The sequence below is a fragment of the Silene latifolia genome, chromosome 6, assembly GCF_048544455.1.
Source record: "Silene latifolia isolate original U9 population chromosome 6, ASM4854445v1, whole genome shotgun sequence".
In the NCBI taxonomy this organism is placed as follows: Eukaryota; Viridiplantae; Streptophyta; class Magnoliopsida; order Caryophyllales; family Caryophyllaceae; genus Silene; species Silene latifolia.
Window position 1 is genome coordinate 15,577,842 of NC_133531.1, and position 22,263 is coordinate 15,600,104.

The 22,263-nt window shown below is 38.0% G+C and overlaps 1 protein-coding gene and 1 long non-coding RNA gene across 2 annotated transcripts in view; both read left to right on the forward strand.

Moving 5' to 3' along the window:
• Positions 1-3,997: 3,997 nt before the first annotated feature.
• The window catches only part of LOC141586440 (putative cinnamyl alcohol dehydrogenase 6), a 53,722-nt gene continuing 35,456 nt past the window's right edge, over positions 3,998-22,263 (forward strand). Inside the window, exons 1-6 of the mRNA XM_074407652.1 lie at positions 3,998-4,211; positions 4,358-4,471; positions 4,582-4,809; positions 4,882-5,176; positions 5,363-5,516; positions 6,213-6,395. Of these exons, the coding sequence (XP_074263753.1) occupies positions 4,117-4,211; positions 4,358-4,471; positions 4,582-4,809; positions 4,882-5,176; positions 5,363-5,516; positions 6,213-6,395 (1,069 nt within the window). The 5' untranslated portion in view covers positions 3,998-4,116. The remainder of the gene's footprint in view (positions 4,212-4,357; positions 4,472-4,581; positions 4,810-4,881; positions 5,177-5,362; positions 5,517-6,212; positions 6,396-22,263) is intronic.
• On the forward strand, positions 10,046-12,328 carry LOC141586439 (uncharacterized). The gene is made up of 2 exons (XR_012519532.1): positions 10,046-10,493; positions 11,963-12,328. It is a non-coding gene; the product is annotated as an uncharacterized LOC141586439 (long non-coding RNA).

The window sequence follows — 22,263 nt, forward strand, 5'->3', positions numbered from 1 at the left end:
ACTTTTAGGGAACATTTGGTTCGGGAAAGGGAAATGCAATAATAAAATGATACTCGTAATAAATTAAACATTCCTCTCCGTCACTAAAACGACTGCCACCATAAAACCCACCCCGTGTTCTACCGACGCAGGTGACCACCAGATACGCCGTCTCCGGTGACCACCTGATATGTCGTCGCCGACGTTCCCCTCTGCCCTGACCAGAGTCGTTTTCAATCCTTAAACGACGACCATTGCAGGATTCAATCACCGCCAACGATTATTTCTTTTGAATGTTCTCTCCTGTGTTTGATGCCTTAAGAACGGTTCTCATGTTAGTCCATTTGTATTTCATCAAATTCTGATTTGATTTGATGCTTGTAATTGAATCGACTAAGTAATTGAATTTTATTTATTAGATTTCCGACGAGATTTTTTTTTTTTTTTGTGTGTTGTGAGTTGGAGATTACGGGGGTAACGTATAAGGGTGTTGCACTGTCGTTGCTGGTGGTTTTAGGGTGGTGAATAAGGCTACAACCAGGGAGATGCCGTCGACGGGATGTCATGGAGGAGGACGACGTGGTCGGCGGCGCAGGATGTTATGGAGGTTACGGTAGGCAGTGATGGTGATAGACTGATAGTTGGTAGTGGTAGTGATGGGTTTTGGTAGGGAAAGGGAATTGATAACCTTGGGGGGTAGGTGAATGAGAGTAGAGTGGTTTGGAGTAATGAAGAGGAGAAAGGGTATGATTGTTATGTCAAAACAAACACAAACAAAGGGTATAAAGAACTTTTTATCCCTTACCCTTTCCTATAACCCCATATCAAACGCCCTCTTACTATTTAGACATGCAATTTTAAGAGGTTTACATATTTGCATTAAATTAAATCGAAATAATTATGCAATATTATAAATTTTTGTAAATATAGCTTGATTTATTTACCTTTTAATAGTTTCCAAAATATAACATACTTATATTATATTTGTGTATGTTAAATAATTAACATCTTTATACTAATTAATACTATAAGTGAGACATGTTTATTTGAATGAAAATCACCATATTCTGGTGTTCTCTAAATTTATACTTTAACAAAAACTATATAATATTTACATTGAAGTCCCTTGGTCAGGTCTATCACACATCACTATTGATTAAAACTAAATAATATAACTAATTTGTGTAGATTTATTTAATTACATTGAAATTACTTGGTTTCCGGATTATATATATAGTATTGATTGATATAGTTTGGAGTAGACCATAACTTTTTAAATGAGGAGTGCTAGGGCGACACCAGGTGTTACTAAGTTTGAGTAATGCCCTAATTACAAATTTAAAAAGCTGAGGAGTGCTAGGGCGACACCGGGTGTTACCAAATTTCGGTAACACCCTATTTAAAAAAATAAAAAAAAAATATTAAAAATAGTAAAGTTTTCGTTTTTGCGCCAACATCGTAGGGTAAAAGCGTAATTCATAATCTTTTATTATATTAATCAAATATACTAATTAAAATTAATCTATATAATTACATATCATAACAAACTCTTCTCCATCTTCATCACTTATCAGACCCGTCACTATATCATACAAAGTACATGATTATGCAGCTATAATTATGATTCACGAGTCACGATTAATGAAATTCGACGGATGTGATTAATATAATTTACAGCTTAGTTGATAGATTATGAGAACTTCATGCAATTGCTAATGACTGCAATTTAAGCAAATAATGAACTAGTAATGTAAGAAGAACCGCGCCATATTCATACTGCGAGATGTCATACCCATTCATAGTTCACCCACTGACATTCATATTTAAATTAGTGCACCATATGTCAATTTTGTTTTGCAAATTGATTTTCCAAGTATGGAGTACAGCGCCATTGATGACGCCAAATAGATCTAGAGGAAATTAATATAAATATAAAATCCAATTTAATTAGGCTCCTTATTTTTAGTATTCTGTTATGTAAATCTAGCTTGATATAAATTTCCAGTAATACCCTTTTGTATATTAATAAATTTCAGATTTTAAAACTTTTAAAAAACCCGTAAATATGAAGTAAATTACGATAATGCCATGGGTGTTACACAAATTGAGTAACACCGGGTGTCACTATCTCATTTTCCAAAAAGTAATGGATATAAAGCTAAGCATTTTGGTTTTACCGCCAAAATCACTAGGGTAAAAATGTCATAAGGTTTGAAATGAAGGGAAAAATCCTTTAATTCTCTAGGGGGTGTTTGGTTGGCTCTCTTGGAATGGATTTGCTCAATTCCAAATTTCCAATGTCTGGTTGGAGTTTATTGGAATGGAGTTAGATACCCAATAGATTCTAACTCCATTCCGACCCCCTAGAATCCCATACCAAACTTTCTCCCTTGGTATCAAACTTCATTCCTTCCTTATACAATTTTAAGTTGAACCAAACAAATTTATGAGGGAATCCCATAAATGATTTAGAGTATCAAACCTCAATGCCCATTAAATCATCGGCCATGAACCATGATGATGATGAAAGAAAACATATGATTATGGTGATTATTATAGGTGGTAAACAATGAACTAATGCTTATAAGATTGTACCTTTAATATTTTGCATACCTAGCAGCTAACGATCTAAAGCGTGTTTGCTTAATTGGATGAACAATTAATTTTGTGATTAATTCCTCCCTTGTGAGCGCAATGGTCATCTACCACAGCCACAAAAACCAAAATATTGATGACACCGCAATTTATGTTCATCCACATTAACAGCATGCAAGATCATACCCCATTGTTGTCAGAATCGCGATTCGATCCAACGATTCTACGATTTTACGATCCAAAAATGCTTGACCGATCCTGGATCCTACGATTCTATCATAGTTGTAGAATCTTACGATCCTATTAATTTGAAAATTTCTAGAGATGAGATCATAATACGATCCTACGATTTTACGATCCTACGATCCGATTCCATAATAAAAAAATTAATATATATTTTTATATAATGACACCGTAAAACCCAAATTTCGTGTAAGTTGTTCATACAATGATACTAAAATCATTAATTACCAATATTTTATGAATAAGTAAAAATAAATAAGTGTGTTGATTTTCAATTATATGTTTTTACCAAATAAAAAATTATATTTAGTGAGTTTGTAGAATCTTGCGATTCTACGATCCGATTCTACCGATTCGATCCTACCCTCCCCATCGATCCAAAGTAGAATCCCGATCCTGACAACATTGTTGACATACCCTAATTAATGAAAATTGCAAACCAGAAATTAGATATCTTTTGATTTCTTTGTTGTCGGCCTTTGAATTTTCCAAACCTAAATAATGAATTTCCAACAATACCCTTTTTTAATTAAATAATTTGAATTTGAAAAATATGAAAAGATATTGAAATTTGATGGTAAATTTACCAAAATGCCATGGGTGTTACCGAAATCTAGTGACATCGGGTGTCTCTAACTCATTTTCCTTTTTAAATATTTGACATTTGACGTTGCTAAAGTTGAATTATCCGCTTTTAACCTCCGAAAAAAAAGAAACAAATGACAAATACATAAAGTTGAACCAATACATTACCAGTTTTGGCTTTTTGGTGTCCACTAAAAGTATCCTCTATAGACAGACTACAACAAGAGCAATCTCTTTTGGAGTAGTGAAGACATTGTAATGAACAAACACTCTTAGGTAAGTTTGGCCTTTTCATTCGCCTAAGTCAGGAATTGAATCAGAACCCTTGATTAAGAGATAAGAGTTTTTACTAGTCATTCACACCAACCAACTTAAACTTTGGCTATGGTACTTATTGATAAATAAATCAACATGATAAAATTAGGATTATATGAGACCGTTTTTTAGGAGATTAAGACCCTTGTTCTTTTCAGCTGTAAGGAGTTGAACTAAACTGAACAGGCCTATGTAACCAAATAAATTGCTTTCAACACCAGAACACATGTTTCTAACGTTCAACTGCTCCTACCTTTAATTTTCATGAAATTTACAATAAAATCGTATTTTGGTTGCTTATAAATTCGAAGGAAAACTTTAAACATTGGCATTACCACCTAACAATCCGATTCTGAGCACCACAAAATCCCAAATATTGGCATATATTTTTTTTAGAACATGACTCAAACAACTCCGAAGCATACACAAATAGTGCCGGGATGGGCAGCTCATGATACAACCGGAAAGATCACTCCATACGTCTTTAAAAGAAGGTACGTAATACTCGTAAATACTCTAAATCACGTAGTTCTGTTTCGCACCATATTGTATAGATAAAGTCGCTAAGTAAATTTGTACGTTCCCGTCTTCATCAATGATAGTAAAATTATTTAAGCTAATTCGCCATTTTTATGATCAGAGAAAATGGAGTTAACGACGTGACGATCAAAGTATTGTTTTGTGGAATGTGCCATACTGATCTACATCAGATTAGAAATGATTGGGGTATCACTATGTACCCTGTTGTTCCAGGGTAAGTTCTCTCAACTTTTTTGGCTTACTGATCGAATAAATTAAATTTCTAATTATTACCTCTAAAAATTGGCGAAAATTTAAAGTTGAGCATTATCGACTGTAAAACAGGCACGAGATAACGGGGTTAATAACAAAAGTTGGACAAAATGTGACAAAATTAAAAGAAGGGGACAGAGTAGGTGTTGGATATTTGGCGGCGTCATGCTTAGATTGCGAATTTTGCAAAGATGATCAGGAAAATTACTGTGATCAACTTCAGTGTACTTGCAATGGTATTTTCTGGGATGGTAGTATTACTTACGGTGGTTACTCTAACATACTCGTCGCTGATCATAGGTATGTATCATGAATGTACGTACTAATACGACTAGTACCTTATCTAAGGTTAATTAAGATAATGTATAATAGGTACGTTGTACGTGTACCGGAGAATTTACCAATGGATGCAGCAGCACCACTGTTATGTGCCGGGATAACAGTGTACAGCCCAATGAAGGACAACAACTTGCTTGAGGAATCAACGAGTCCAAAGAAAGTAGGGATAGTTGGGCTAGGCGGTCTAGGCCATGTCGCGGTTAAGCTTGCCAAGGCATTTGGTCACCATGTCACCGTCATTAGTACCTCTCCTTCTAAGGAGGTTGAGGCTAAACAACGTCTTGGCGCTGATGATTTTGTTATCAGCACGGATGCCTCCCAAATGAAGGTGCACCTTAATCTTGTTATTGTTTTTTATCGTGTCAAATGAGTCGTAAAAGCAGTACAATACTTATAGAGATGGTAATGAAATAAAGTACCATCAGATAATGTTATCTCATTTTTCTTGCTGATATCTCAAGACTTATATTATTTTCTCATTCAAACTCTTCTTTATGTCTTAATATGTAAATAGGCGAAACTAAGGAGCCTAGATTTCATACTGGACACGGTATCGGCTTATCACTCTCTTGGGCCAACTTTAGAGCTGTTGAAAGTAAATGGAGTTCTTTCCATTGTTGGGGCACCTGACAAACCCTTGGCTTTGCCCTCTTTCCCTCTGATTTTCGGTACATACTTCTTTCTCAAACAATTTGTGTTATTATAACTAAGTTCGACTTATTTTTCACCGTATCTCTATTTCAATTACTATGCTGAGACTTCTTCTCAATTGATATCGATTCAACTTGAATGAAACATTGTAAAAACTGAATTTATCTCGATCGTGTATTCATGTTCCTTTCTAGATAGGGTGACGCGAATCGTCACTAACTGTTGGGAAAGTAATCCCAACATTAATCCAAGATTCCAAGGCATAAGTTAAAGTCAAGGTTTTGAATATAGTATTTAGAGTCTTTAATGGTTACTAGTTTGTAGATAGGTTACTAATGTTATTCTTAAGTAATACTATATGTTACTAAGTATAAATGTTAGGAGTTAAATTAATAAGACATTAAAACTCTTAATATGACTATGTTGGAGTTAGGACTTGGACCTTGTATGTAAAGGTTATCACTAGTCGTGTTGGATAAGTGTAGTGTTGTGCTTAATATCCCAAGTTAAGCATAAATTGAAATCTTAGCTATTAGCTAAGTGTTAGAGGATTGCAATTGTATTATTGTTTGTGTTTGAATAATAATACAAGGTTGGGGTGTGGTTAAGTCCATAACAAAATATTATGTCTTTACACTTTTATATTATTTGTACCAAAAACCTCAACACTAACTACTGACCAATTGGAATATAAACATTTTTATTTTTCACAGGAAAAAGAATGGTAAAAGGGAGCGTGGCGGGTGGAATGAAAGAAACGCAGGAAATGATGGACGTATGCGGGAAATACAACATAACTTGTGACATAGAACTTGTTACACCCGACCAAATTAACGACGCTTTGAACCGTCTTTCTAAAAATGATGTTCGCTATCGATTTGTCATTGATATTGCTGGCGAGTCTTCTAGCGAATGAACTTGCTCATTCATATTTATCCTTCGACTCAAAAAAAAAAAAAATACTCCAGTTTCATTATATTATATAGTTTATTAGATATACAAAGATGTTTAGCATAGACAAATATAATATAAGTAGCCAAGTAGGTTATGTTTTGTAAACTATGTAAAGTGAAATAAATCAAAATAAATCAGGATTGTTTCAAAAGATGCAATATTATTCCATAATCTGTATATTTCATAAAATTCGATAATCAATTGATTTAAAAATTAAATTTCAAAGATACTATATTCTATAAAATTAGATAATCAACTGATTTAATAAATAAATTTGATAAAATAATTGCAGGGACATTGCATGTAGGAAATATGATAGTAATCAGTCATGTGACTAATAAAAGTAACAATAATAAAAAATCGGAGTAGTGAAAGTAATAGTAACAACGGGTGTAGTGAAATTAACATTATTAAATGCAGGAGTTGTGAAAGAAACAATAATGACGGCGGGAGTAGTGAAAGTAATAGTAGTCACAACAATTCGATTTTAACAATAGGAACAACGGAGAATGTAAATAACAATAGGAACAACGGAGAATGTATGAAAAATTAGCTAACAATTCGATTTTAAAAAAATTCTTTATTTAAATACGAGTTTGAAAAAATAAAAGGGGATGGAATTGGTCGGTGTAACAAGTTATATAAATGGTAAACATACGAGTTAAGCTAGTCTAACGTAATTTTATTTCTTAGAAATTAAAATTTGAGGTAAATAGAGATTGTTCAGGCGAGACCGGGCACCAAACCTAATCCTTACTTCTTAAAAAGAGCAAACCTCAGTCAACTGTAGCAATGAATAGTAGTTAGGCAATGTCCTCCTACACCGTTGGATTCCTCCTTAAGATCTTGTCCCTCCATTTTTCTTTTAGTCACAGCCACACTCTAACCTATTCTTTCAGTCATTCCACTCCACTCATTCTCATCGTCTCTCGATTTTCACTCCTCACAAATCTCTCAACAAAACCTAGCATCTCACATCTTCTCAAAGGTATTTACTCTTAATCTCATTTTTGTTGTTTGTTTCAATTTGATTTCATTGTTATTGTTGTTAAGGTATTAAGATGATGTTGATGGTTCTGTGTGACACATACCTTCTGTTCAGAATACTCACTATATTTTTATATGCCCATAGATTTCCCGGCACTTGATTGATATAACTTCAACCCTAGATTTCGCGGGTTGGGATTTTTTGTTTCGAGGTTGATAATTTTACTCTTTGTTTTCTGGGTTTTTTGTTATTTTCATTATCGATTTCCTTTTCTTATTGTTTATTAATTTGTTCGTAGATTTCTGAGATGGTTATATTGTGGGGCTGGAGTTGTGGGCACGAGCTTGGAGCTGTAGATTCGTTAAGTTCTCCTCAAAGGTTAGCGATTTAGTAGCCATGTATTGCTTTTGTTTATGTGGATTTTGTAATTTTGGTATTTCTGAATATCTCATTATTTTGTTGTTCATTGTGGGTTTAATTAGTGTTATGGTTATTGTTGCTGATATTTGTAGATTCTCGTTTCCGGTTTGGCATTTCTGATGCTGGCTTTCCTTAAAGATGTTCCGTCATTTGTAAGCTTGTTACTTAGTTACGCCCTTTAGCCTCCCTCTCGTTTTCTGTGTTGGTATATTCAATCATAAATTGGTCAGTTCAGTTATCAATTCCTCATGTATGTTGAGAGATGTGTGTTTTAACTATTTTATTTAATTTACTGGGTTTTAGTTTGCTAATTTTGCTCTCTTCTATGTTTAATGGTGATATTTTTAATGATCTTAGGGTGTAGTAATTGTTGACGGTCGCTACTCGCTCGTGAGTGCAAAATAGTTTTCTGCTTTTCTCTCATCATAATTTGGTAGGTGCTCTTGCACACTCTTATATGTACTCCATTCTCAATTGGGTGCTCCGTCAATTCTTGTGTTGACCGATTCAATTACCAGAAATCGGGAAATATGATGGTAGAGAAGCGGGTCTTGCTATTTTATTTAATGGGTTTGGGTTTTGTTGCTTTATATCAGTTCCTCATATATGTTGGTGGAGATGTGAGTTGTGTCTATTTAATTTTATGGGTTTTGATTTCGTTGCTTTATCAGGTAACAAATTTCCCCTCTTTCCCCTTCAATATCACACAACAAAGACGGTGGCGTGATGACAATGACCGTGCTGATGGTTAGTAGACAACGACGGGACAAACTTCTGCTGATTGCCGTTGACAATGCTTTAAGGTTACATCGTCTTTCTGCTTCTCGCTATTCATTATTGTCGGCTTTGTTTTCTGGGTTCTTCTGTTAAGCACTTTTAATTTGATCATCGTTATCTGGGTTTTTCGCTCATATATTAGGTGGGTGTCATGTTGAATTATAGGGGTTTGTTTGATATCAGTGTATTTCTTTTAGGCTTCCCTTATGTTGTTTTTTAGAATCACTACCATTTTGAGTGTTTTTTGGGGCGTACACCAATGTGAGGATCTTATATTTGGTTCTTACATTGCAGCTTTCAGTCTGTTCTTATTGTTTATTATTTTTTAATTTCTTGGGGTAGGAATTAAATTGCCTAAAATTTAATTGGTGAGGGTTTCAATGTCTGTTCTGCTTGTATGTTTCTCTACGAGGTTATAAGCTTATTTTTCATTTTAGATTGATTTTATTTAATAGGTAAAGATCTGTTTGATTTTACCGCTGCTCATAACTGACTTTTTGGGAGGTGTTGTTTTAGTTGTTTGTAATGCTTAGGAAAATCAGCCTTCAGTTCAGGTTACAGCTATGTACAACAATTTCTAATTGTTCATGTTGCTTGTATAAAGGTATTCTGCTGTTTGAGCCTTTCATTGGTAGTAAGTTCATTTGCTGTTTTGATTTGCATTTTAATTGAGGTGTGTTTTTCGAGATTTTAGGTGTTGAGAAATGCGGCTATCGTTTGGTTTTGGGGGATTGCAGGTATTCTGCTTGCACATATGTATGTTTGGGTGATTGGCGTATACTCTATGTTCTCTTATTTTCTCAACTTTTCTTTTGGTAGATATCTTCATTGTAAATCTTATTCATCTTTGCCGTTTTAATAACAGTTTATATACGCAGAAACAATTGTCCTACTCCGTCGCGCGATCTCCATGTTCCATTGCAGGTTTGTTATGGCTCTTTGATCTTTTCATTTTCTTAGTATATGAGGAGTGATCTCCCCCTCTCATTTAACTTTACCAATTTCCATTTCCTCACTCTCATTCCCTTTTTCAGTTCCAATAAACTTCATAAATACATTTATCTCTCTCAAATTTTGAAATTTCATTTTAGTTTTCATTCGCTTTTTACTATTGTTCAAGCTTCCTACTAATGCGCTTGCTACTGATGTTTGGATCCCTGTTTTGAAGGCGACTGCAACTGGCCCCTTTGATGTCGGAAGCAGTCATAGACAGACGAAGATGCTTGAAGCTCAGTCATAGACAATCGTAATTATGCGAGGTACATACCAAAGCATTTACCTTTGTTTTCTTCCTGCTTCTCAGCCTTGCTCTTGTCCTTTGACCCACAATTTCATCCTCTCCACAAACATACCAAAGCATTGAACTTACGTTTCCTCAACCTGTTTCTTGTCCATGCGCTCCCCAACTACCTTGGCCAAAAGAGGCTAAGAGATCTAAAACATCTCTTCATGTTATCAATACTCCGTCTTCTGTAGAAACCTATGGCAATGCTAAAGGAACTGAATTAAAAAAGAAGCTCAAGACAGTGCACAAACCAGTGGCTTAGCCATCTACTGCACCGGATCCTGTTGTTTTGAATTCTGGGCCTAACATAAATATGCAGCAGAAACGTGCCATTAAGGACTCAGGAAGTATGAAAGATGGTGATCGTCGTTTACAAGATCTTGATGCAGACCGAACAGTACTTAAGATTAAACCTTTGAATGACACGCCTGAAAACCCTGAAAAATTTAAACAAAATGCCGATGAATGGTTTTTCAAGTGCATGGTGCTTTTAGTTGAAAATATCAGTTACCAGAAAAAGTTCAAGGGGCAAGGAATTGGTTGTCGCTTGAAATGCATCATATGTTCCAGGTTTGTCTTTGACATTGGATTTCTTATTACTTTATCTGTTTTATGATCCAGGCCGATTAACTCTTTGTCTTTACCTAAGGCATTTGTTCTTGTTGCATGATTAATATTGATCTGCTTCTACATGCCTTTATCGTGGAAACTAATGTTTTTGGAGGAAGCCTCTAATCGTTTTGAATATTAATTGACCTCAAACTCTTGAAGTGATGTGTGAGGTGTATGGGTAGACCGTAGACAGCACCACCGTGCTCACATGAATTTGAACTGATTTACTATTAGTGGTAGAATAGCAATATTGACATGCCGAGAAGACCGTTGTCAGGTTTGGTACTGAGAGTGCGACAAATGTTTTTTGACACTCTTAAGGGAGCAATGGGTCGAAATATCAACTTGGAATTTCATATCAGTTAGATTATTATCCATGTTGTGTTGTTTATCATAAACTTTCAGAATTTGCAACATTTATGGACTTGCTCTCAAGGCTCATCTTTAGAAATGGGGGTGTGGTTAGCTAATACTCCAGCCGTTCTGGTCATTTGTTTCCCTTTACTTTTGGCACAAATGCCAAGGAGAGGGGAGGGGGCTGTTTAAGGGTAGTGTTATTGGATGACAAGTGGATAATATTGAAATTAGATGATCAAATAACCCATTAAAAACATGCCTAATATAGATAGGTAAACAAATAATTGAGGCACCCAAAAATGTAAATGGTAAACAAATGATCGGGACAGAGGGAGTAATATAAATGACCTTATATTAACTTGTCTCTTCAAGTATCGTAATCGGTTTTAGGTTTAGTTTATCAAGGTGCGAAATGACAAGGTAATTTAGCAAATTATAAAACACTTGTTATGCTGATTGAGCAGATTTTAAGATGAGCTTATTGTGAAGGTTTCTTTGTTCTACACCTATCATGAGCTTAGTTGCCCTTGTTATTGTCAAATTGTTCTACAATATGAAACTAACAGAGACTTCAAGGCCAAAGAAGAACGCCTTAAAGAAAAGGTGTAGAACTTTTCTTTGTGTTTCTCCTCCATCCTTGTATAGAGTTGTTGCTATTGTCATTTGATTATTTTACGCCTAAGTACACCAAAAATAGGTCTCTTTGGTTACTAAAATTGTTTGTTCAGAGACCGCTACATCCTCGACATAAAAAAGCAAGGTCTGAGAGAATTCACTAAAATTGAGTGGTGTATATCTTTCTAAGTTTTTCCGCAAGGTAAAAGCGTATATGATTTTGTCTGTGGTCGACTGTTCATTTGAGAAACTCATACCTTTCCACTGAATTTGAAAGCTTTCTTCGTCACAGAGGGTGATCCGATTTTTGTTGACCTTCTAGCTCCGAAGCTTGTTGGGAAACGATACTTAGGGTCAGTTTGGATGACAAGTAAACTATCCTTTTATCCCTCAAATGTACGTGTAAGTCGAGGTGCTTACGTATTGTATGTGACCATTTTTTTTATCATGCTTAGGTTTATAGAATCAGGCCCAATACTAGAACCGGACGAGGCGGACATTTTGGGCGGTTCGAATACTGAGTCACTTAAGGAGTGGGGATGCATCCCTAAACTTGAAGGACTATAACTCAAATCAACAGGAGAAGATCGAGGAGATGAAGGTAGCTATTCGCATTGCATCTTCGAAGAAGCCTATTTTTAAATGGGAATGTATCTTAGAGAACACGTGATTCTAGAGGTAGTTTTAACCGCTTTACTGATTTGTTTTTCTATTACAAGACTTGAACCTTTTATGTCAAGATATGTAAATTTTCGTAGTGAGGGACATATTCCTATGGCTCACTATCAGTTTTCAATATAAAACCTTTGCCTTACATGAGACCTTTGAAGGTACACAAAGGATAACTAAGGCAGATAACCTGTTTTGATGCCAAATTGGCAAAGTAATTAACATTTGATTTTATACGCCAACGCACGGTACCTCAACAGGATTCTTGTTAGTCTTGTATAAAAGATTCACCGAATTGGGGCTCCGCGCCCGGGAGGGCGCGACGCAACAACTAGTAAAGAATAGAAGGGAGTACTTAATTTGATCTAAAGGGTACTCTTAGATTGTTAGGTTAGCAAGATATTGTTCGATGACAAATACGGAGTAACTTTTTTAAAAGAGAATAATTCATTGAATAAAAAATAATGATAAATTGTTATTTATATCAAATTATTTTCACCGTTTTTCTATCTACATAGTATAAAAGTTGAGTTTTTTTAAATATTTCTCATTGGTTGATGAGTTTTCACATGTGGGTCCCTTTATATTTTTTATTTTATTTAATTATCATCTCTCCTCAATTCAATTCCTATTTCTATCTCTTATTCCTATTTTAAGTACTTATGTTAAAATATAAGTTAAAATATCACAATTTACATAAAATGTTGTAATTTACATACATTCAACGGGTCTAATTAACACGTCAAATACCTTAAATATAATTCTGATAAAAGACAATTGTATATTATCTGATATTCAAATCTAATATTTATCAAATATTCAAATCTCTAAATATGACTATTTATATTGTCACGGTATTGAACACTTAATCACACTCAATTATATGTCCATGTATCTAATGATAAATTTCTTTATTACGACGTATAAATAATACGTACTAACTTCATTTAGCTTTAAAACAATATTTCATTTTAGTTTTTTTTATGTATGCCACAATTGTTGATTTACAAGTTACTCTATTGATTTTTATTTATTGCAGGTAATAAAAATAAGAACGAAAATGGATGTGAGAATGGAAATGGAACGATTCAACAATAATAAGAAATCAAAAATTATTTTATTTTAAATATTTTTCTCTGATGAACGACCCATTTTAATACGAGCTCAAGAGATCAATTTCAGTTTTCATGTGTTGGCTTTTGCCCGATGATTAATGATTTATGTGGCAAAATGTATCAATTGAGAGTTTTATTTTCACATTAATGTAAAATTATTCTTTTTTTTTGGCAGAAGTAAATAAAGGGTTTTAACATAAAAAAACAAAAACAACTAGGTGGTCATGACACTTTTAGCAAGATCATGAGCCACCACATTAGAACTCCTAGGAATATAAGAAAAGCGTAAACAATGAAAAAACGGAAACATTAACCGCATATTATCAAGGAGCCCCTTCGTAAGATGATGTTCCATCTCCACTCCCGCTAATTGATGAATTACTTGCAGACAATCGGTCATGATTTCCAGATGAAGGTAGCCCATTCCCGTGGCCATCCGTAGAACCTCCCGAAGACCCAAAGCCTCAGCTTGAAGTGCGGACTCCGCTCGTACCTTAACCCCCCTTGAACACACCGTCTCACCCAAATGACCATAAACCACCCAACTAATAGCCGCATTCCTTGGAGTCTTCCAACCTGCATCTACCATAACCTTCATAGTAGCGCACAAAGTATGTTCCCCTCCCACCACGTAAAGAGGTTGGCCATCCCTAAAACCTTGTGAAACCAGGCTACTTTCATCATTCTTTACCATTTGTCGGGTCCCCACATCTTCATCCAAAACCCTCAGAGCCGTATCCACATTATAAGACCACAATGAGATAAACCAATGGGGATTAAATGGCTCACCTTTAAACAAAATTCCACTACGAACAGCCCACAAACACCACAACGTAGCCATGAACTTAACGATGTTCTCCGTCGCATTATCCATTTTTTCCAACAAATTCACCCAATTGATAATCCAGTCGCCAATCTCAATGGATGAGCAACCAAAAGTACGAATGCCCAGATCACCACATGCCCAGATACGCTGTGCAATGCTGCAGTCACGGAAAAGATGCTCCCTAGTTTCAATAATTCCATCAGACAGATTACAAAGCTTGAAAAATGCGAATCCACAGGAATACTTCTTCTAGAAAACCCACACCCCAAGGACAACGAATCAGTCAAAATTCTCCACATAAGAACCCTCCAAGTCGCTGGTCCCGGTAGCTTCCAAAGTTTCCTCCTACAGAAAGCAATACCCTTTGTACTTATCTGAGATCTATCCTTCATAGTCCCATGAAGGTCCATGAAGGAACTAAAAGTCAACCCATAACCACTCTTGACTGAATATTTGCCACAAGAAGTATACTTCAAGTAGATGTTATCGTAGATTGTGGAATCGCAGGGTGGGATAGCTAAGATATTATCAGCTACATCCTTCTCAAATAAGTACCGAATAAGACCCGCATTCCACCTTCCATCGTCCAATCGTAGATCACGTACTTTCAGATCCATGTAACCCGCATTAACCGGCGACATTGCCGCATTACTTGGGTCAGGCACCTCTTCCTTCACCCACTTCGTCGTCCAAACATTAAGATTAGAATCCACCCCTGGTTTCCACGCAATATGTTGAGAAAGGAGCGCAAACTCATATCGAAGACTCCGCTCACCCCACGACATATTACTCTTCCGCGAACAAACCAACTCATGCATCAACCCACAATCCCCAAACATCTTAGCCCGAAAAATCTTACAGAAAGCAGTTTTATCATCCGACACAATTCGCCAAGCATGTTTGGCTAGCATGGCTTGGTTTAAACATTCAATATTACGCAGCCCAAGACCACCCGCACTCTTTGGCAAGCTTAAAAAATTCCTACTACACCAATGGACATTCTTACCCACCCTACATCTAGCCCACCAAAAATGTGACAATAAAGATTTAATCTTAAGAGTCACACTTACCGGTATTTTAATCACCGATAGATAGAAATTTGAAATATTTGATAGGACGGACGTAATAAAGGTAAGCCTTCCAGCTGGAGACAGAAAAATCACATTCCAAGAAGAGATACGCTTGGTCACCATATCAATGAGACCTTTAAACAACTTGCGCTTCGACCCAATAAAATCCGTGGGCAGGCCCAAGTACTTTCCAAAGCCCTTATTATTTCTAATATTGAGAACTTGCAGACAAACCTTTGCCTGAGCCAAAGTAGTACTTGGACTAAATAAAATTCCTAATTTTGAATCATTAATCATTTGTCCCGAAGCTTTACAATAGGCCTTCAGAATGGCCTTCAGCCCATGCACAGACTGTCCACTAGATTGAAGAAAGAAAACCGCATCATCCGCAAAGAAAAGATGCGTTAGAGGCGGTACCTCACGACACAGTCTAATCCCTTGTAGTAAGCCTTGCGCCTGCGCCTGAATAATCTTCCCGGAAAGAACCTCCATACATAAAATAAACAAGTATGGAGACAACGGATCCCCCTGACGAAGCCCACACTTCGGCTTGAAAGGCGGAAGAGGAGACCCATTAAATAAAACTTCATACGACACTGAGGTCACACAGCTCATAATAAGTCAAATAATGCTTTCTGGGAACCCAAACTTACATAGGGTGGCCTCAAAAAAAGGCCATCGGACCCTATCATAAGCTTTACTCATATCCGCCTTGAACGCAAATTTACCATGTCTACCCCGTTTATGGGAGTTGATGTTATGGATGAGCTCATGAGCCAAAAGAATATCATCGCTGATAAGTCTTCCTGGTACAAAAGCATTTTGAAACTCTCCAACCAAAGACCCCATAATCTTAGCAAGCCGGTTCGCAATACATTTAGAGACAATTCTCATGAAAACATTCAGAGGATAATTGGCCTATAGTCTTGAACCACTTCCGGGTTTCCACATTTCGGCACTAGTGCAATAAAAGTCCGATTACCTTCCGTTAGGATCCGCCCAGAGTTTAAAATGGACAAAATAGCCTTTGTAAAGTCCTTCTTTATGAGACCCCAACACTTTTGGAAGAACACGACTGGAATCCCATCTGGCCCTGGGGATTTTAAAGCCCCCATCTGGAAAACCGCACCCCTCACTTCCTTTGCAGAGAACGACCTACGTAGCCAATCCACATCATCCTCGAAAATACAAGTTCCTAAAGTAATGTTGAAAACCGCACCCTAAAAATCTCATCATCAACATTAAGCTCCACCTCCATCTCATTAACTCCATACAAGTTCCTAAAGTAATGTTGAAACGCCATGGTTACCTCTCCCGGGTCATAAGACCAAGAGCCATCATTATTTTTTATCCCATGAATAAAGTTCCTCCCCCCTCTACCTTTTACCCAATTGAAGAAATATCTAGTACAAGTATCACCATCCACAGCCCACCGCAACTTAGCCCTTTGTTTCCAAAAGTGAGCAGCTGCAATGGCAAATTCCCGTACTTCTTTATCCACTTTAATGTGCTCGTCCTCCTTTCCTTCACGAATAGCAAGTTCAATACCCTTTTCCAGTCTATCATCAAAATCATCCCACTTTTGTCTCCATGAAAGTTTTTTATCAAGTGTCCAAGATTTAACGCGTTGTCGCACACGCGCGTGGTCAAGAGCCCAAGCATCAATTTTATACGGCTTCTTGTTTGTGTTACTCACAAGATTAAGATCAAGCTCAATTGGTGCGTGATCAGAGATCTGAATCGGGTAATGACGTAAACCAGTATTTGGAAAAAGAGACAACCAATCATTAGAACCCATCGCCTTATCCAATCGTTCATACACACGTTGATATCCTCTACGACTATTGCACCAAGTAAAGCGAGGCCCCTTGAACGGGATATCAACTAAATCATTCCGCACACGTCACTCATTAAAAACCATTACGCCATTAATCGAGGAAGTAGCGGTACTCCACTTATCATCCGAACATTCTACTTGATTGAAATCACCAAGAATTTACAACGGGTACGAGAGAGTAGCTAAGTAAGACTCCAAATCCTTCAACACGGAAGCTCGCATAGAAGTCTTAGGAGCACCATAGAACAAAACCAAATACCACAAACGTCCATTAAATTTCTCGACAAGGAGGATTACAAAATTCATACAAGAAAAGACATGGCTCATCCTAGCCTCATTACGCCATCCTACCCATAAACCACCGAATGAACCAACCGCATCAATCCCCATACACTTATTAAAACCAAAAGGTCGAAAAATAGGGCTAATAGAACTAACATTACATTTCGATTCCATAATAAAAACAAAATCATAATATTTATTCCCTAATAACGCTCTTAGTTTAGGAATTGTAGGGGAGAGCGTATTATTTAGGCCCCTACAATTCCAAGCCAATCCAATCATGGTGAAATAGGAGGTTGTGCAGGCCCAACCTCCGTAAAGCCCTCAACATCATCATCAGCAGCTCCAAAATTAACAGAAGAATCAGAGGACTCTTACAAATCCAGCCCATCAACATTCACATGAAAACCAACCCCAACACCAACACCTTGATCCTTCTAAATACCCAAGCCCACACACGATTTCTTAGCCAGATGGGTAAGATACTCCTTAGCATGCTCAATAGTGACCATGGCAGCATCAGGAACCAAACCCACCGAACCTCAGTACAACATTTTCTTTTCTTGGCACGTAAAACAGCATCCCTATTCACTTCCAAAAACTCAGACTTGTGATACAAGTCAGCCAACCCCATAAAGCCATCAAATAAACCAGTTTTAGGACCAATACCCTCATCCATGTTTGCAATCAAAGTAGCATAAGGACCAGTACAAGACTTAAAAAAGAATGCCCCATCATGAACAGGCAGCCCATCCACAACCTGCTTACCCTTAAGAGCCTTATCCTTTATCATAGAAACAAAGATCAATCGCTCCTCAATCCTCTGCATAGCAGCAGCCATACCAGCTTCCAACTTCACACCCACCCTAGCTATAGCAGTAGATGACAAAGAGGACCCAACACCTACAGCCACTCCCTCAACAACACCCTTCCCCTTCCCTACCTCCTCACACCCATCCCTGTTAATCTACAAAGCATGACTAACTTCAGTAGTATCCTTAGACGTGGAGATCAGAATAATAGCTGCACTATGGTGGAAGTCAGAAGAGTCTTCAGATTCTGGGCCCAACACAGCCAAATTAATGACCCAAGAGCACGGTGGAACTGGTTCACCCTCAGAATCATCACTAATATTAATAACTTCAACCACATCATCCTCAGAAGAAGCTTCCATATTTTCAGTAGGTGTACCCAGATCCATATCAGCAGACCCTTCTTCTCCCACCCCATGTTGAACATGACCATCATCAGGATAATGGTAGACCACAGGTAAACCCATAGGAGATAAATCAAACGTTTGATTATAGCCACGGTGATCATCCTCTAACCTAGCCCAGTTCACATCAGCTTCAACCCTATTAAGAATCGCTTCTTGAATTCTGACATCACGATCCAGGACCCCCCCAGACCCACCAGCACCAGTATAAAGCAAATAAGGATCAGCTGCTTGAACCTGATGCAAGAAACTAGGTTGTCCCACAGGTTCCCCCTGATTCTCAAACTCTTCACCCACACTAAGAAAATTCTCAGAGTTATTGTTGTTGTTGTTCCCAGTATTAGAATTAGGATTATCACCATTACCCATAGCTTCAGCATTTACCGCCTGAGATCCATTGTGTAATATTACGGTTTTATGAGTCTCTGGGTACTCTATCGAGTGGGCCTTACTCTGTCGAGTAAGGGTGTTTTGATTTAAGAAACAGTAGTCTGGCTGTAGGGTACTCGATCGAGTAGCCTGGGCACTCGATCGAGTAAGTGGCACTCGATCGAGTACGTCAGTTAATCGATCGAATAGCCTGGGCACTCGATCGCGTAAGTGGCACTCGATCGAGTACGTCAGTTACTCGATCGAGTAGCTCGGTTTACGGGTAATGTTTTGTCGGGTTTTGTTAATAACACGGATTAGTATATAAATCTTTCTGTCATCTTCGTAATACACTTTTACAAACCTAATCACATTGAAAAAAGATTTAAGTTACGTTCTTCGCATTCATCCGTGTTATTGACAAATCCCGGAGCTTGAGAGGTCGGATTTCATCGTTCTTTACATCCTTGTGATCCTTGCGTCGAGGGTAAGATCTACGTACCAATTTTATAGTAATCAGTTAAGTTTGTTTAAACCCTAATTTGGGGGATTGGGGGTTGTGTTAGTTTTTGTATGGTTAGTGATTATGTGATTATGTGTTAGGAGAGGGATTCGTAGAAGAGGCATTTTCATATAGCTGTTGAGATCGTCTGCGTGTGTTGCATTCCAAGTAGGGTTTTCCCTACTCATTATTAGTCACATAATGTGGTTTGTTGTTGATTGTGATTATTTTAAAGTATCATATTCATATTGTGACGGTTGTTGAATTTGGTTGTTGTTGATTGTTGTGATTGTATCTGTCTGTGTTCTTCGGGGTGCGTCCCTGTCTGAGTGGAGTCACTTGCGGGAGTGGCTTCACGCCCATTATTCGCCTTCTGTGGAACCCGCCACAGAAGGGATGTGCACATTAATGGATTTAGGTTTATCGCTCTATGGTATGAGCGAGGCTTAGGTGGGAATGGTTGCGGTCCCCCACTGGCGGTGTGGAGTAACCTGTTGCGATGGGTACTCTGGCATGACTACACACTTTAGTGTGTAGTCAGTGATGAGGAGTTGATTATGGAGTTTGGGTTATGTGACGATTGATATGTGTTGGTTTCTGTCTTATTGTAATTATATATGATTGTGTAATTAGTACTGGCCCCGTCTTTGTTTTGAAAAACTGTGGTGATCCATTCGGGGATGGTGAGCAGTTGTTGAGCAGGTATGAGTCGAGACATATGGGCTAACTAGGATGTGTCACCACAAGATGATAGAGTCTTCCGCTGTAGTTTTGAGTAGTTGTCAGACATTTTGATTAGTTGTTAGACTTTTGGTTTGAGAACATGTAACTCGTATTTTATCAGTTGGTTTTGGGTTGTAATCACTAAACTTTATACTTTTAAATGTTGTTTCTTTATTGTCTTTTGATTATCTTTGCCTCGGGAAACCGAGAGGGTGACATCTTTATACCTGAGTGGTCCTGGTAAGGCACTTGGAGTATGGGGGTGTCACAAAGTGGTATCAGAGAGACGATCCTGAAACCTGTAACTAATGAATCTAATGAACATAGGGAGTCAATTAAAATGAACCCGGGGTAAAAGTTGTAGGAGCTAATGCAAAGGCTTGGGAGACGTCATAAAGTCGCGAACTCGCCCTGGAATTTTAAACCAGTCACATGGGGGGTATGTGTCAAGGTCGTATGTGTTGTCTTTTGGTTCAAATGTGTACATAACGGTATGTGTTGTGAACTGTTGGATGTTGGGAGTGGAGGATTGAAAGTATGGTTAAAGGTTGAAAAGATATGTTTTATATGTGAATTGAATGAAGAAGCATGTTGGGTGTTTATAATGTGGCATTTCGATAATATGAAGTAGATTGCTTTAATGATTATATGAGAAATTTTGTAGATTTGCATGCGTAGTTATAATTATAATGCCAAGATTATAAAGATTGCGTATTATGTTGGGGTAAGTGAGATAACATGAGAGTAGCGTATACGAGTCAGCATGACTCAATCGAGTGGGGGGCACTCGATCGAGTAGGTGAGGTGCTCGATCGAGTGGGCCTAACTCGATCGAGTGGATAGTTTGATGTTTTTATGGTCAGAACCGTGTTTTTGGGTACTCGATCGAGTACATAGGGGCACTCGATCGGGTAGGGGGCACTCGATCGAGTGGCTTGTCAGCTCGGTCGAGTATGTTAGAGATCAGAAGGTCTGTTTGGGGTCTGGTGTCGGGGCACTCGATCGAGTATGTTGGGCACTCGATCGAGTAGCCTCAACTCGATCGAGTAGGTTTTGGCACTCGATCGAGTGGGGTCCGGGCAGGCTGTTTTCGTGTTTTAGGTTATGGTATGTATGTTTATATCTACCTTTTCTTATATAGTTTCAAGATGCCGCCAAAGAAAACCGTCTTGTATGCGAGAGCTGAGAGCATGAACGTTGATAACATAGTTAAGATGTTGGAGCATCAAGATGCTCTTACGTAAGCGCTAAAGAGAGTGGGGAAGGATAAGGAGGTTGATCATTCTAAGATCAGTCTCTGCATAGCTAGGTTTAACCCGAAGGAGTATAAGGGAACCGGGGAGCCAATTCTTCTCGACAATTGGCATCGTGAGATGGAGAATATTATGGATTTGGTACATTGTCCGGATGAGATGAGGATAGAACAAGCTGCGTTCTACTTGAGGGAGGCAGCAGGAGAGTGGTGGGATAAGGTAAAGTGAGTGCAAGAGGTATGTATGAGAAGCAGGGGCTGCCTGCTATTCCTTGGGAAGAGTTTAGGAAAGCTATGAAGAGGGAGTTCGTGCCGGAGCATGTGAGGAGTAAGCTGAGGGAGGAGTTTGATGGGTTCAAGATGACCTCTGAGATGTCTGTGGCTGAGTATTACAAACAGTTTAATGAGAAGGCTAGGTATGCTGAGGATATGGGATTGAGTGATGAGAACCTAGCTGTGAGGTTTTAGAAGGGGTTGACCCCCCAAGATAATGGAGAAGTTACCCGTGGGGATCCTTACAGATGTCAAGGAAGCTTATGAGAGGGCTGGGAGAGCTGAGAGGCTGATAGAGATGACCCGAAAGAGAGGTTCTGAGAAAAGAAAGGCTGAGAGCGAGGGTGGTGGCCAATCTAACTACAAGAAGGGCAACCACACTCAGGCTAGAGCATATTCTTCTGGTTTAGGGTTTAGTGCTGGGGCTTCATACGGGCGTGGCCGTGGTATTAGTGGTGGTAGTTGGGGTATGACCTGCTTTAACTGTGGCGGTGTAGGCCACAAGAGACATGAGTGCACCAGTGCGGTGAGCGGGGGTTACCAGAGGCCGGGACAGGGGAGCTTTTCTCAGGGGCCGGCACAGAGTTTTGCGAGCAATAGACCAGCTGGGTCATGGAACAAC